At 41.1% G+C, this 16003-nt stretch overlaps 1 protein-coding gene across 4 annotated transcripts in view; it reads left to right on the forward strand.

The window, feature by feature from the left end:
- The first annotated feature begins 2155 nt into the window (after positions 1–2155).
- The window catches only part of LOC135195498 (pyridoxal kinase-like), a 27196-nt gene continuing 13348 nt past the window's right edge, over positions 2156–16003 (forward strand). Inside the window, exons 1-2 of one of the 4 annotated variants that reach the window (XM_064221719.1) lie at positions 2156–2273; positions 8462–8561. In XM_064221719.1, coding sequence (XP_064077789.1) covers positions 8481–8561 — 81 coding nt within the window. In that variant the 5' untranslated portion in view covers positions 2156–2273; positions 8462–8480. Of the gene's footprint in view, positions 2274–3451; positions 3609–3708; positions 3732–8461; positions 8562–16003 lie in introns of those variants that run through there. The other 3 variants (XM_064221718.1, XM_064221720.1, XM_064221721.1) reach the window with 3 other exon arrangements.

Below are 16003 nucleotides of genomic sequence, written 5' to 3' on the forward strand. Positions count from 1 at the left end.
GTGAAGTCAGGTTTTTCATTTATTGTCGTTCTAAGTTTAGTTCCCTTATTTCGTGTTTTGTTTGTTATTTCTAAAAGAAAAAGTGTTAGTTTTTTCTTAACCGGGTAAATTGATTGGGTTAATAAAGGAAATTTCTATTTTGTTGTTGTTGTTGCTAGAAGACAGTCAGTTAATCAGTTGGGAAAATAAACGCACCTCGCTTTAATCAACGATAAGAAACTGAATTTACTAATTACCCCCAAGAAATATGGTAGAACCAAAGCAACAGTTAAAGAAGCAGAAATATATGTCAGCACACTGGTTTAAGTAAAGCAAAGCTTGATTTAAATCCTTGATTAAATTTCTAAGGGCTTGGTTGTGGGACGAACGGAAGAAGTGGACGATGGTAACTTTGGCTTTTAATGTAAGTGGCAATAGTGAAACCGCAAAGACTTTTAAAACTCTCCGGCAGTAACTCTAGCTACGAGATCCTGGTTGAGACTTTCCTAGAGTTAGCGGCGGCGACACGTCTCCCATCTTGTCAAAGGAGGTATTTAATCTTAATCCAAAAAGGTACATTTTCAGGATTAACCTCCTCGAGGTTAAGGCTAATCCTGAGAGTGGACATATACGTGCTTACTGTCCAACTATTTGCTTCTATTCACAAGTGACTGTTTTAAAGTAATAAAGGTATTCCATGTGTATGTATGCTTACTTTTAATGTATGTACTTATATATATAAAAAAGGGTATATTTATATTTACACATTTATATACACATACACGCAAAAAATTTAATTATTTGTTTTTATATATATGATATAAATAATCATAAACTATATTGTATATATATATATATATATATAATATATATTTATATATATATTATATATATATATATATATATATATATGTGTGTGTGTGTGTGTGTGTGTGTGTGTGTGTGTGTGTCCTAATTAAACTTTACATCAAGCAACTCGAAAAATGTACAGCAAGGTTCAAGTACTATACGTAATGTTTTGATCTCCGTGTTTTGCTTTTGTACCGACGAATGGAGACAATCCTACTGTGACCCTTGGCGGTCACTCAGATGGTGGTGGGCCACTTCCCTTAATCATCCATATACGAGGAAATGGCAGCACCGCTTAAAAATATTGCCAAGTCTACCAAATTGTCACCCTTTTTCCTGAAAAGTTTGAACGAGTTTAAGAAAATATGGCAGAGGCGCTAATCACCCTCGAATCTCAACCTTTTGTAGTCAAGAGGGGCTAAAGATAAGAGGAAAAAACGCCTCTCCCACTTTAACAGCGCCGCTCGGACGGCCTGTCGGACTATTAAACCATATATATATATATATATATATATATATATATATATATATATATATATATATATATATATATATATATATATTATATATATATATATTATATATATATATATATATATATATATATATATATTATATATATATATATATATATATATATATATATATATATGCTTAAAAAATCACAGTAGATGCACGTGACTTCATAAATAAGCGAATTCCACAGGAAAATGATAGTCAGAAATCCAAGCGCTTTCGTCTTTACTAAGACATTGTTAAGAAGCGAATGCAATACAATTGTAGAGAAAGGTCTCAGGTACACAACAAGATCAAGAATACCAGATGGTTAATTGTCAAAAGGGTAAAAATTAAAAGAGATAATCCAGGATTATCGGATATCACACGGTCACAAACCTAAACAGATTGACCCTAACCGAAATTACAAAGTTTCTCTAGTCCAAAACATGTAAAAACTGATTATATTAATTTTGTTGCTTATATTTATCTACAACTCTTTTCATTATGAAAGCATCAAGTTTAAATAAACCAAGACTTAAATTTAGAACATTTTTATTATTTGACTTGATGAAACAAGATTCAATTATATTCCTTTTAACTGTGTCATTACATGGAATTAAGGCTCTTGCTTGACTCCAGTTAATAGGATGATCTAAATCTCTCATAATACGAATAATGCATTCGATATTTTCCCAGTTCTCACAGAATATTGATGTTGTTTGAGACGTGAAAGAGATTTACCGTGCCAACAAGAAGTGTTGGCTTAATACAACAACAGCAGCAATCAAACTATAATACATCTGGCAAATCCCAACTTTAGTATTTCAATTTTGCGGTGTAAAGCTCTTACTATTCGCTTCGCCACGTCCAGTCCAGGTCCAGTTAGTGGCTGACAACCGCGCCGTCTAGACCTTCTCGGAGGCCGTCCTACAATACTTTCAACCATAGTAAGTTCACCTTTTATAAGCCGAAATCATTCTCCATCTAATAATGGAAAGTGATTAACAAGGGGTCCAGCCACATTTCATAACATCAATTTCACGTTTACTTCGCTTTTTATCGCTTTCAAATGTCTGTGAATTATATTTTAATTTTCACTTTTAGGTAAACAGTCTCACTTACCAATGCCCAATTTTTGCTTTACGGTTAATCTTTCAGTGTATCTATTTATATATTGCTTTTAACTTTTCTTGTGATATTTCTAATGAAGTTAATTTTCATTTACAATACCATTTTTGGTTATTAGAGAGACCTACAAGGATTTTAATTCAAATGAATAATATTATCAACCCCCCATTCAACATATTTTCTATTAATATCCAGTTCTCCTTGCTATCTGGCTATCTTAATCTTATCAACGGATGATAGGGTATGCCTATCATCCGTTACTGAGATTGTCGAATCCTAACTATTGTTGTGAATACATTGTATTCAGCCAGGCATTTCTTCTCTTCGTGTTTTTAGAGTTTCTTCTGCTTGGAACTTTTGTTTTCATTCTCTAAAGAATATCTAGCGTAATGTTATGCTCTTTGTCACACAGGGGTGATAGATTTTTCATTTCATGGCTGAAAAGTTTTTTTCTCAGTGTTATTAGGAATAGACATATTTCTGCCAACGTGTGCGCCTGATTCTCTTAAGAGTCTAGACCGATGTTCAGTAGTTTCATAAAAGAAGGCTCTCTCTCTCTCTCTCTCTCTCTCTCTCTCTCTCTCTCTCTCTCTCTCTCTCTCATCTCTCTCTCTCTCTCTCAGTTTCATAAAAGAACAGGCTCTCTCTCTCTCTCTCTCTCTCTCTCTCTCCTCTCTCTATCTCTCTCTCTCTCTCTCTCTCTCTCCTCTCCTCTCTCTCGGCTCTCTCTTCTCTCTCTCCTCTCGGGTGAGTGTGCATGTCTAGGTACACTACAAACACGGTTTAGGCCAGGGAATCGAAATGAGAGAGGAATCGCCAGTCTGAGACCTGTAAGGCGGACACGTGTGAAAGGTCTAGATATAGAACTTGTTATTTTTTACTCTTAAAAGTGAATATTTCAATGCGTAGTAATTAACTTGGGAAGCACGTATGCAATATTAACGTAGTACTTAATGTGTTGGCAACACTGATAAGAGACTGGTTGACCCATTGGCAACACTGCCCGGTGTAAACATTGCGTCACCGGTCCTCCTTGAGAGATCGTCGTGACCAGTCCAGGGCACCTTACTAGATCACGTGAAGAAGAGCGTGCCCAGTGCCCAGTTTATGGCAATACCGGTCCATCATAACCAAGGTTACGCTCTTCGTGATTGGTAATAATCTTTCTTTAGTATCAAGTGGTTGGAGAGTCTTGAGACGTCAACTGCATTCCTTTTGGTAGCTTAAGACTCGACTGTCTGGTTGTGATATTGGATGACTTGTTAGGCTATAAAGAGGTATTCCTTTAAGGTTGTTGTTATAGACTTGGGCAACACATAAATGTCATACGAATAATCTGAAGATTTCTGCTTTCTGGCTTCTTTTTTTTTTCTTAGTGGGCGTTGTTTAGCCTAGTACTACTAGGTAGGTACTAACAAATGCAACAATGACTGTGGAACCCATAACCGAAGTCTATATGGAAACAGATTTTGTTTTATAAAGGGTACTAGCTAATATACCGAATGGCCGGCCTCCACCATAGCGCGACCACCTTCCCGAGAATCGGAAATGATGGCCTTCATTTGTGAGTTGGGAGAAAAAAGTAGAGGTCTCGAGGTGTTGCTTCGACGGATGCTGGCTCTTGACTACCAAATTTCTAGTACCTAGGTAAGGCTAGTACCTAGGTATCCTGGGTTAGCTACAGGACGTGTTAAGTACTTTTTCGGGAGGGTGGGTCATGCTACAGTAGAGGCCGGCCATTCGTGTAAATTTAGTTTTTATTACAATGCAAATAGATAGCCTAGGTACTAAATGCACGCCAGTGCTCAACTTCATAAGTATAAAAGTGGAATTTAAATTTTTATTTCAATGTCCAGAATTAATTGAGAATACTGTTAAATGTAGGCCAGTGCTTATTTTCCTAAGTGAAAAAGTATTTTGAGTTATTACAATCCATAAAATTTCATTACGCAAATACTGGAAAGTGTTTAGCCTAATTTCATAAGTGAATACATGTCCTTTCAGTTTTGATTACAACATATATGAGTTATTAACAGTGAATAAAGGCCAACATTTTCTTTCAGTAATGCAAATGTAAACTAATGAAGTGCTCTTAAAGAAATATTTCTGTAAATGATAATGTAAAACTAATAAAAGTGTTCTATAAACTTTAGTAAAATTCTATTAGTAATTTTTACACAATTTTGAAAGGCATAGGGCCACGAGTACTTAGGAATGCCAAAAATGGGCACTGGGCAAAAAAAGGTTGAAAAACACTGGCCTAGCCCCATGTTGTGGATGAAGATGAAAATCAGTTGTTTACGTAATTTAAACTAACCTAACCTACAGTGCTGGGTCATACCTGATGGGTGGGGAGGGGAACACTCTTTCACCTAAGCTGGCTAGGGCACCATAAGGTGAAATACAGGGATGCATCCTACCCTTAGGTTGTCAGGTCCTGCCTGATCAAGGGTGAAATCCCAAATCCTAACTTGGCCTAGGGGATTGTAAACCATATTGTGTTAAGTTTCATTTAGTGATGGGAGTTTCTACACTTCTACCTGTGTGAACTGAGTCATCTTGGATTTCTCAGACTTATTTTACTATTTTGTGATATTACCATATACATATATTGAAATTGTGTTTTCAGACCTTGTGTTTTATCATGAATTGATTGCAAGTTACTTTAGAGTATACACAAGCACATTTTAAAGTTCATTGCTTGTGTATGTTTTAAATCTCTGATAGTTTTTTTATGGTCAGTTTTCATTAACCTTTGTATGCACTCTGTTTTGTGAAAATTCGAGAGGCAGATTCAAGGCCTTGAGCCCTCTGAAGAATGTGCACTCATTGTGTTTCATAATTTTCAAAAGTATGTTGGACTGGATAGTTCAGAAGCAAAAGGGGATTAGCATGATAATGCCTTCCTGTGAACTTTTCATAGTTCTTTGTTGTTAAATCATTAAAACTTCAAGTTTGCCTTTGCCAATATCTCCGAGCTGAGGATCATAAATTTTGGTTAGGTTCATGCAGTAACAAGTTAGGGAGGTAAGAGGTTCTGCAGAATTATACATCTTAATCATCTATCCTTCATGATCTATGTTTCAAGTGCCCTTTTTAATATCCATTCGTCCCAAGGGTTTCTTGTTTCAAGCGCCCTTGTGATCATTAATTGTGTATCTATTGGGATTTTGCAGTAGTGATTAATCTTTACACCTGAAGAGCAGCCATCTCTTTTTCCACTTGTAATTTCTGCTTGCTCAAGCATTTCTTGAGATAAGCTTGGGCATACTTTTTTAAGGCTATAGTATATCTCTATACTCTATAATTCATGTTTTTAGATATATACAATATTTTAGAATTTTACGTTTTTCCTCTTGAAAGTATATACTTATTTTTTAAAAGTTTGATAGTGGAGTCTTGTGTCACCAGAAATCTACTACTGTACTGTATTAGGCTAGGTCTGAAAATTCAATGACGGACTTTTTCATAAAATTATACCACACACCTAAAGTGTAATTGAGGAATTTACCCACACCAACATTTTTCATCTTCAGCTAGACATATTTCATAAAGGAAAATAAGAATTTTCTACATATGGATAATGAAAATTATTTTAAACTTTGTACTTTATTTTATATGAAAGTTTCCCAACTTATTCCTGCTGAGGGTGGGCTTATATACCTAAGAATAAAGGTTTGAAATAAGTGCAAGCTTTCAGAGTGCATCTGTATTTATTAGTACAGACCACAGAACTTATCAGTTGAGACTTGCATAACAGAAATGTCATTTACACGTACATACTTCACTCACTTACTCCACTGGCTGCGGGCCTCCATGGCTCTTTGCCGCCGCTACAAGAAGCTTCCAACGACCACGGTCCTGTGCAAAATCCCACCAATCCCCTGGACCATCCACTCCAAGCTCTGTCATGTCCCTTTTTACGTTATCAGACCATCTCATGCTGGGTCTTCCTGGAGGTCGTCTGCCCTCTGGTTGTCCTCGAGCAATCTTGCTTATCAGTCTATCCTCATGAGCCCTGGCCACATGCCCTGCCCACCTCAGTCTTTGAGCCATAATCGTGCCTGTTATCAGGGGTACCTCTGTCATTTCCCTCAGTTCATTATTATGCCTTCTTCGCCATTGCCCCATCTCCACATCAAAGACCGGTCCACATATCCTTCTCAAGATTCCGTTCTCAAACATTTCCAACCTTCATTCCAGATCCTTTGTCAGCCTCCAGGTTTCACAACCATACGTTAACACGGGTCTAATAATGGTTGTTTAGGCCTTCACCTTTGTTCTCCTTGATAAGATATTACTAGTAAGCACTTTGGCTAAAGCCAAACTACATCTGGCTGCTGCTGCTGCTATTCTTAATTTGACCTCTTCCTCTATTCTATTTTCTGCTGTAACTGTTGATCCCAGGTATTTGAAGTTCTCGACCGGTTCCAACTCCATATTTCCACACCTGATGTTACCCAGTATCCTCTCTTGCCTTGAAACCTTCAAGATTTTGGTTTTAGCCTCATTTATTTCCAGGTCAACTTGATTTGCAGCTTCTCTAAATATGCTTATTTTTCTATCAATTTCCTGTATATTTTCACCACAAAAGTCAATACAGTATCATCTGCATAAGCTAATCTATCACACCTAGCCTCCCAAAGATGTACTCCATTACCCTGTGGTGTTTGTCTCATGACCCATTCCAGCACTAGGTTAAAGAGAATCGTAGACAGTGCGCATCCCTGCTTTAAACCGTTACCAACTTCAAAAGGACCCGTTACTTCTCCTCCAATCCGTACTCTGCCTCTCATATTCCTGTAACACATTTTTGTTAGGCGTATAAGCTTCTCTGGTATCCTGAATTCTCTCAGTATCCTCCACAATGCCTCTCATTGTATACTGTCATATGCCTGCTTAAAATCTATAAAGGCATGCCAAGAGTCTTTATCATATTCCCAATATTTCTCAAGGATCTCCCTTACTATAAATATTTGGTCTATGGTTGATCTAGACGTTCTAAACCCTGCTTGGTAATCCCCTACTATGGTCTCACTGTGTCTCTTCAGTCTATTATACAATAGCCTAGCTACAATCTTATATCCGACAATTAAGAGACAAATGCCCCTATAATTTCCACATTCCGTTCTATCACCTTTCCTTTGAATTGGCACAAACAGTCCCTCCTCCCATTCCTCAGGTATTTCTTCTCTTCTCCAAATTCCAATCACGATTTTTCCCATTGCTTCTTGTAGTTGTCTTCCTCCATACTTCAGTAGTTCTGCACTAATTTCGTCAATGCCAGCAGACTTACATATTACTCTTTAGGTGATTTATTATTTCTAGAATTTCCTCAGTGGTTGGATCCTAAACATCCTCTCCCAATATAATTTCTCCATTCTCCCCAGGCTGCTCAGGAAGTGCTGTTCTATCTAACAAGGTTATACCCATCTCTCTTCAATTTCCTCTCTATCTACTAAAAGATCTCCATATCTACCGCACTATTCCTAGTCTGGCCTGGTATCCCTTCCTAATTTTATTTATACCATGGAACTCGGCCCTCACATTTCCCCGCCTGTTGTTGCTCTCAACCTCTTCTAACTCCCTATCGATTAGCATTCTTTTCTTCTTTCTGTTAGTGCTGCATGCCTCATTTCTTGCCTCTGTATATATCCTTCTCCTCTCTGCATTTCCCCTATTCTCTATCCATTTCAATCTTGCTTCTCTTCTTCTTTGGGCTGCCTCTCTGCATTCCTCATCAAACCATCGCCCTCCCCTCCGTTGCCTTGCCTTGCCAACAGTTCTCTCTGCTGCTTCCAACACTGTAGGTTTTACCTGGTTCCAAGTTACATCATCATCCACCTCTAATACTGCAAATCTGTTCTCTACTTCAACCTGATATTGCAATCTTGTTTCCTCTTCCTTCAGTTTCTCAGTATCTATCTTAGCTGTTTGCCCTCCATACTTAAATACAAAAATTACTAAGTTATGTATATAAACTGTAATTATACTTGTGTCTTTTCAGGTTCCTGTAAACTTTAAGTATGGTAGTGAGGGTCCTTTCCATACAGTCACATGTTGTGTCGGGGTATGTTGGAAACAAGAGTGCTTGCTTTCCATTGCAGGTTTGTGTTCAGTGTTGTTACAGTTTTAGTATTGGGAGAGAGATACTGTAGTACAAGTTTTAATTTTCTTTTACTGCACCTCCATCTTAACCTTTAATGGGCAGATACCCTCATAGGAGTAACAATAACAGGTTTTGAGTGGTGGACGGATTACAGTGTTACCTCGACATATGAAATTAATCTGTTCCAAGGCGGCCTTCGTAACCTGAGCTTTTCGTATTTTGAACCGCATTTTACATGTGAATTGCCTATTTTATGTATGCAACTTACCAAGCAGTTACATAGCTATAGTTTCTAAAGCCGTCGGCAGCTAGAATTTTTGAAATTCGCAGAAGTGCTAGTTTGTTTTGGTCAGGTGATACCCCCCGCCCACTATTGGGGGGAGTGAGGAACCAACACCGTCCGAAAATCAGTTGTTTCTGCTGGCTGGTACTGTCGACACAGTTTCAGTAGCAGCAGAATTTTTGGAATTCTTTGCCGTCGCTCTTGGTTGGAGTTTATTTGGTGTAGTACTCTGAATATTGGAAGTTTGGTTTTCGGTAATAGCTATTTAGGAATTAATAATAGTTTTAAATAGTTTTGCACCGAAATTCACTAGTTTTGAATTGGTCTACATAATGTCAGACAATAGTTCTTCTGGGATTAGGTATTGTAGTAAAGGCTGCAATACTAGGATCGCTAAAGTGGGTAATGATCCACATTCAATTTGCACAGGTTGTAGGGGACAGACTTGTACACCAGATCAAACTTGTGGGGAGTGTATTAATTGGGATCAAAGGAATTGGAAGATCTTGACTAGTTACACGAACAAGTTAGAGAGAGATAAAAAGAGAAAAGCGGCTTCTAGAGCTAAAGCAAAAATCTTGATTAGTCAGGAATTGTCTAATAATAATTTGTCTCTTTCTGAACCTTCCCCTCCACCTGTCATTCCCAGTCCTAATCTTGGCTCTCTCACACCCGTACCCGATGCTGTGACCTATTTAGAAGCAAGAGTCGATCAGAAATTTTCGATCATGCTCCAAGCGATGGAGAAATTGGGAGTGTCCGTTAAAACTCTAATGGACAAGGTAAGTGGTGAAGTGAGTACAAGTGTAAGTGTTGTGGAGGAGGTGGCTGTTCGTCCCACTGATTCTCCTAGGCAAAGGTCCCTGTCAAACTCCCCAGAACCTGGGAGGAGGCATACTGGTAGCCCAAGGGAGGTTAGTGGGGTTTGCCCACGAGCAGTCGCCCCCTCAGGTGATTCTGTTGACAAATCCCAGATCGCAACAGAGCGCCATTGGATAGGCGTCTCTAAAGGAGTACCGCTGTTGTCTAGTGCTTCCAGCTCCGGGGAGTCCTCTCCCAGGCGCCATTGGCGATTCCCTGACGAGTCCCGTCCATTGAAAAGGAGGGCTCGTAAGTTGTCTCCCCCTCCAGTCCCCTGTATAAAGGCTAGCCCTTTACGCAAGGAACAGCCTTCGTGTTGTTTTTGGGACTCTCCAGAGAGATTCTCTCAGGATATGGCAGGAGAGGGATGTCGTAGTGAGAGGATTACATCTTCTAAGTCGAAGTCGTCGTCGAGAAAATCTTCCTCTAGCAGATGTTCAGAGGTGAAGAGTATGGGGAAGAGTAGATTCTCTGAGATTTCTTCAGCACCGGTCCGCACACGTAATACCGAAGGACAGGTAAGACTGCCACCAGCCCCTCCTGTAATCCCCGAGACTCCTGGGAAACATCTTCAGCGTTCGGAGCATGAGAACACGGCGACTCCCAAGCGCCCATCGGCGCCACAGTCTGCCCACTCGCCTGAGCAACCTTTGGCGCCCGGAACTTCCGCAGCGACGCTAAAACAACCTTTGGCTCCCGAGCGTCCATTGGCGCCCGGGAATACAGTTGCAACCGAGTGTCCACGAGCACCCGAGTGCCCACTAACGCCCAAGCGTCCGCTAGCGCCCGAGTGCCCACTAGTGCCCGAGCATCCACGAGGTTAAATAAAGTAAGTCCTCGGGTTACGCTGGTCTCGACTTACGATGTTTCGTGGTTACGAACGCGCCCCATAAAAAATATAAAAAAATAATCTTTTGCGTCGTTCCGTCTTACGCGGTTTAGCGGGTCGTTAAAAAAGGCAACAAAACGTTAAACAAAAAAAACCACCACAAAAACGCGAAACTAGTTTCCAGGCGCACGGCGGAAGAATACGCTTTGTGGGGGAGAGGAACGGCGTCGCTTCGCTACGCTCATTCCTCGCCCATACGCCATTTGGTTGTTTACACTGCCTCTCTCTCCCTCGTGTTGTATCGTTTTTGTAACTTTTTGCTCTTTGTTATGGCTCCCAAGCGCAAGGCGGACTCTTCTGATGGTAGTGCATCGAAGAAAAGAAAGGCCATCACCATGGAAATTAAAGTGGACATTATAAAGCGATCTGAGAAGGGAGAAACGCCAACAAACATTGGCCGCTCGCTTGGCCTTAGCCGTTCGACCGTTGCTACCATTATCAAAGATAAAGAGCGCATCGTTGAACATGTGAAAGGATCTGCTCCTATGAAAGCGACAGTGATAACTAAGCAGCGTAGTGGTCTAATAATTGAAATGGAAAGGTTATTGGTGCTTTGGTTGGAAGACCAAAATCAACGGCGTATCCCAGTCAGCCTTATGGTGATTCAGGAGAAGGCGAAAAGATGTTGCATCTCCAGCAACTTCTGGAGGTTCTTTTTCTCTTCATAACCTCCCCAGTCTCTCCAGCACCGCAGCTTCCTCTCCAGTGTGCAAGCCAATCAAACTAATAAAGGTGAAGGAATTGTTACTCACTCGTTGTTTATTGATAGGTATTATACATTAAATCTGTTGGTATTTTTCAAATGTTCCGACTTACGCTGCAAAATCGTGTTTACGATGCATCGTAAGAACGGATCAACGTCGTAACTCGAGGACCCACCCCCTGTATATGAAACCAAGTGCACAGAGGGACCAGTCTGAAACGCTCGAACAGCCTATGTCTTCAATTTCAGTGTCGGGCCTACTGACAGGACTTCAGGGGATGGCTGCCCCCGATCATTCCCTATCAGCCATCCAGAATAAATTAGACAGCATTTTGGGCTTTATTCAATCGGCGGCTCCCCCTATTCAACCTGTAGAGGCCTTATCTCCTATTTCTTCAGCTGAAGAAGAAGAGAAAGGAGAAGAGGAGGATAAAGAGTCTTCTCTCACTGCCTACAAAGCCTTGCTTTTTTACTTTGTAGACAATTTTTCTGATTCATTCTCGCCAGTAGCCCCAACATCTCCAGTGTCTTCTTACATGAGAGACAACCAGAAAGACTCCAGGATATTACCGAAACTAGTACTGTCTTTTTCGGCTTGAAAAGCGTTAAAGGAAATTAACCTTTGGCTTGAGGATAAGAGGGATCAAGGCAAGGTCAACTTCTACTTCCCTCCTTCTCGCCTTTCAACTAGAAGACACTTGTGTTATGAAACCGGAGAAGCTCTTTCTTTGGGTGTGTCTGCCTCCGCCCAGGGAGACTTCTCTGCGCTTATTGACTCGGCGAGAAGATCGGCTTTCAACTCAGCCAAGATAATGTTTACGGCGTCAGAATTTGACCACCTCATTGAAAATATCTTTAAGGTGTTCGAAGGTTTTAGCTTCCTGGACTGGACAGTAGGAGCCTTGGGACATAAACTGAAGAGCTATTCTTTGTTGAGTGAGGAAGCTTTTACAGACATTTCGGGAGTGATCTCCTGTTTAGATAAGGGGATTAGAGAAGGTTCCGTGGAACTAGCCTCTCTCTTCATGTTAGGTATCCTAAAGAAGAGGGAGCTATGGTGTTCTTTTACATCCAAGGGGGTTTCTCATACCCAAAAGTCTGCCTTGTTATATTCGCCCTTGGATAAGAAGCACCTGTTTCCAGAAGAGACAGTAGTGCTAGTTGCCTCCGAATTGCAGAAGAAAGCAACACAGGATCTTCTCTTGCATTCCACTAAACGGGCTAGAGAAAATATCCCTATTGTACGCCCCTCGCCAGCCAGCCGAGGACAACCCTTTCGGAGCAGGGGATTCGGTAGATTTTCCCCAAGATCAAGGGGCAGAGCACGTTCCACCCTTAAATCTATTAAAAAATCCTCAACCAACCCCTCGACCAAGAAGTAGTATATCAGTCCTTCGTGCGCCAGTAGGAGCGAGGCTCAATCAGTTTTGGGAAGAATGGGAAGCAAGAGGGCCGGAACCTTGGATCGTAAAGGTTTTAAGAGAAGGTTACGATATTCCGCTCAAGAGAAAGCCACTGTTATCAGGCTCTCTGATAGCTTTGACAGCCTACTCAGAAAATTCAAAGAAGTTCATCGCCCTTTCGGAAAAGGTTTCGTCTCTCTTGCAAAAGAAAGCAATAGAGTTAGCAGAGGAGCCACTAACACTGGGGTTTTACAATCGTCTGTTTGTTGTTCCCAAGTCATGGGGGGGCTGGAGGCCTGTATTGGATGTAAGCACTCTGAACCTTCATGTGCAAAAAACAAAGTTCAAGATGGAGACGAATCAGTCTGTCCTTCCATCAATCCGTCAAGGCGATTGGATGATCTCCATCGATGTGGACGCATATTTTCATATCCCAAGTGCTGGTTCCCTTTGCGAAATGGTTACATTTAGTCAGGATAAGAATATCCCTTTACTTGGATGATTGGCTTCTCCGGTCACAAACAAAGGAGAGGTGCACGGAGGACCTTCAGAAAACCCTGACTTTAGCTCAGGATCTAGGACTGTTAATAAACAGGCAAAAGTCGCAGTTACTTCCCAGTCAGGAATTAGTCTATTTGGGGATGAGGATCAACTCGGTGAGTTTTCAGGCTTTTCCATCCCCACAGAGAATTGAGTCGTGCCTGCAGAAGGTAGTGCAATTTTTAATTCTCCAGGAATGCTCTGCAAAGGAATGGATGAGTCTTTTGGGCACTATTCTCAATAGAACCATTCGTGACACTAGGGAGACTGCACGAACCTACAGTTCTTCCTCAGAGCGAATTGGAACAGAAGGAAGTTCCCGGACTCTTTTGTGTTCCCCATCACACAGGAAATAAAAGAGGATCTGCAATGATGGAAGTTAAGAGACAGACTCGCGGAAGGGAGATCCCTCCTCCCACAGAGCCCCAACCTACTGTTCTTTTCAGACGCATCGGATCAAGGGTGGGGAGCGATTCTGGGGGAAAAAGAAGTTCCAGGAGTTTGGAATGCAGATAAAAAACAGTGGCATATAAATTGAAAGGAACTGACCGCCATCCACTGGGGACTGCTGAAGTTCGCGGACGAAGTTCGCAACAAACAGCACGACAGCGCTCTCCTACATAAAGAAACAAGGAGGGACACACTCGTTTTCTCTTTGCGAGACAGCAAGGAGCCTGCTGGTATGGGCGAATTGGAATCAAACCACATTAATTCCGAGGTTCGTTCAGGGGAAACTCAATGTTCTCGCGGACGAACTGAGCTGCAGGAGGCAAGTGCTTCACACGGAATAGATGATGAATCCAGTGGTATGCCTCAAATTGTGGAACTCTGGGGAAACCTATGATGGATCTGTTTGCCACAGCAAGAAACTATCGTCTCCCCCTTTACTGTTCACCAGCCCCGGACCCGAAAGCATGGTCAACAGATGTGATGCTTTTGGACTGGTCGAACAAAGACTTGTATGCTTTTTCTCCATTCAAGATGGTGAGAAAAGTCATAATCAAATTTGGAACGCATCACAACGTTTCGATGACTCTCATCGCTCCATTCTGGCCAACGCAGGAATGGTTTCCGGATCTTTTAGATCTTCTAGTGGATTGGGCAAGGTTACTTCCTCAGAGAACAGATCTACTCAGACAACCCCACTTCAGGAGGTTCCATCAAGGACTATCCACTCTGTCTCTAATGGCTTACAGACTGTCCGACAACTCTTACAAGCGAAGGGGTTTTCAAGGCAAGCGGCGAGAGCTATTGCGCAATCAAGAAGGGAATCTTCAAGTAAAGTCTATTAGGCAAAGTGGGCTGTGTTTAGAGCCTGGTGTAAAAAGCATAATGTTTTGTCTTCTAAAACAACTATAACAGAAATAGCAGATTTTCTTTTATATTTGAGAACAGACAGAAATCTGTCTACTGCAACTATCAAAGGCTATAAGGCTATGTTGGGATCTGTTTTCAAGCACAGAGGATTGGAAGTGTCGTTGAATAGAGATCTTGCCGATCTCATTAATTCCTTCGATGTAGAAAAACCCAAAGGTTCGAAGATATTATCTTGGAACCTAGATGTAGTACTTAAGTGGTTGTCGGGAAAGAGCATCGTTAAGAGATTTGATGAGAAAGACCTTATTCCTAGTAGCTCTGTCTACAGCTAAAAGAGTAAGCGAAATAAATGCCATGGACAAGAGAATAGACCTTGCACAGGGTAATGCGGTTTGCACATTAACCTTGGGATTTTTGGCAAAAAACGAGATCCCGTCCAAACCATGGCCTCGTTCGTTCAGTATTAAAAACCTCACGGACTTGGTAGGACCGGAAGAAGAGGAGAGGTTGCTTTGCCCAGTCAGAGCTCTGAAATGTTATTTACAAAGGTCAGAGAAGGTTCGGGCCCCGTCCGACCGTCTATGGTGTTCGGTAAGGAATCTGACGCGCCCGATGTCTAAAAACGCCCTGGCGTTCTTCTTACGTAACGGGATTGTAGAGGCTCATGCACAAGTGAAAAAGAAACAGACATTAATAAACTTAAAGTGAAAGCTCATGAGGTAAGAGCAGTAGCAACTTCTCTCTCGTTTAAACACAATCTCTCTTTGGACTCGATTATTCAAGCAACGTATTAGAAATGTAAATCAGTGTTCACCTTGCATTACTTGCGTGATATTGAAACAGTATATGAAAATTGCAGTACCCTAGGTCCGTATTTAGCGGCGGGCACAGCATTGGGTAAGGGTGTGTAGGAAGTCATACCTTCCTAGCCTATCTCTTCGCCTTGAACGAGGTTGTTGAGTTTTTTATGGGAGCCTGGAGGTACTATGGATGTACTAGGAGTACTCTTCAGTCAAGTGTAGAGTTGGCTATGGATTTTATGGTTATGGTCGAGGTGATATGTTTTTTACTCTGGTAATATTTGATTATTTGGTACTGCGCCCTGGGCAGGGGCATGTTTTGGTTGACCATGCTAGCCACGGGCATTCCTTGGCTGCATGGGTCCCACTGTTTAGAGGACGAGCCATGGCTATACCGCCACGTCCCTATGAGTTAAGACGAGCGACTTCCAGAGGCAGTAATCAACTGTTCAGTTCTCTTAGCAGGTAAGGAACCAACAAGCATCTGCATGGATGCTAGCTCTAAATATATATTTTGTAGTATTAAAAAAAAAAAAAAAAAAAAACAAGGTATTAGCATATCCATGGATCCCACTTCCTACAATGTGGGATTCAGCTATGTAACTACTTGGTAAGTTGCATACATAAAAATGACTTTTTTTTAT

This window comes from Macrobrachium nipponense, chromosome 16, assembly GCF_015104395.2.
Source record: "Macrobrachium nipponense isolate FS-2020 chromosome 16, ASM1510439v2, whole genome shotgun sequence".
NCBI classification, from domain to species: domain Eukaryota; kingdom Metazoa; phylum Arthropoda; class Malacostraca; order Decapoda; family Palaemonidae; genus Macrobrachium; species Macrobrachium nipponense.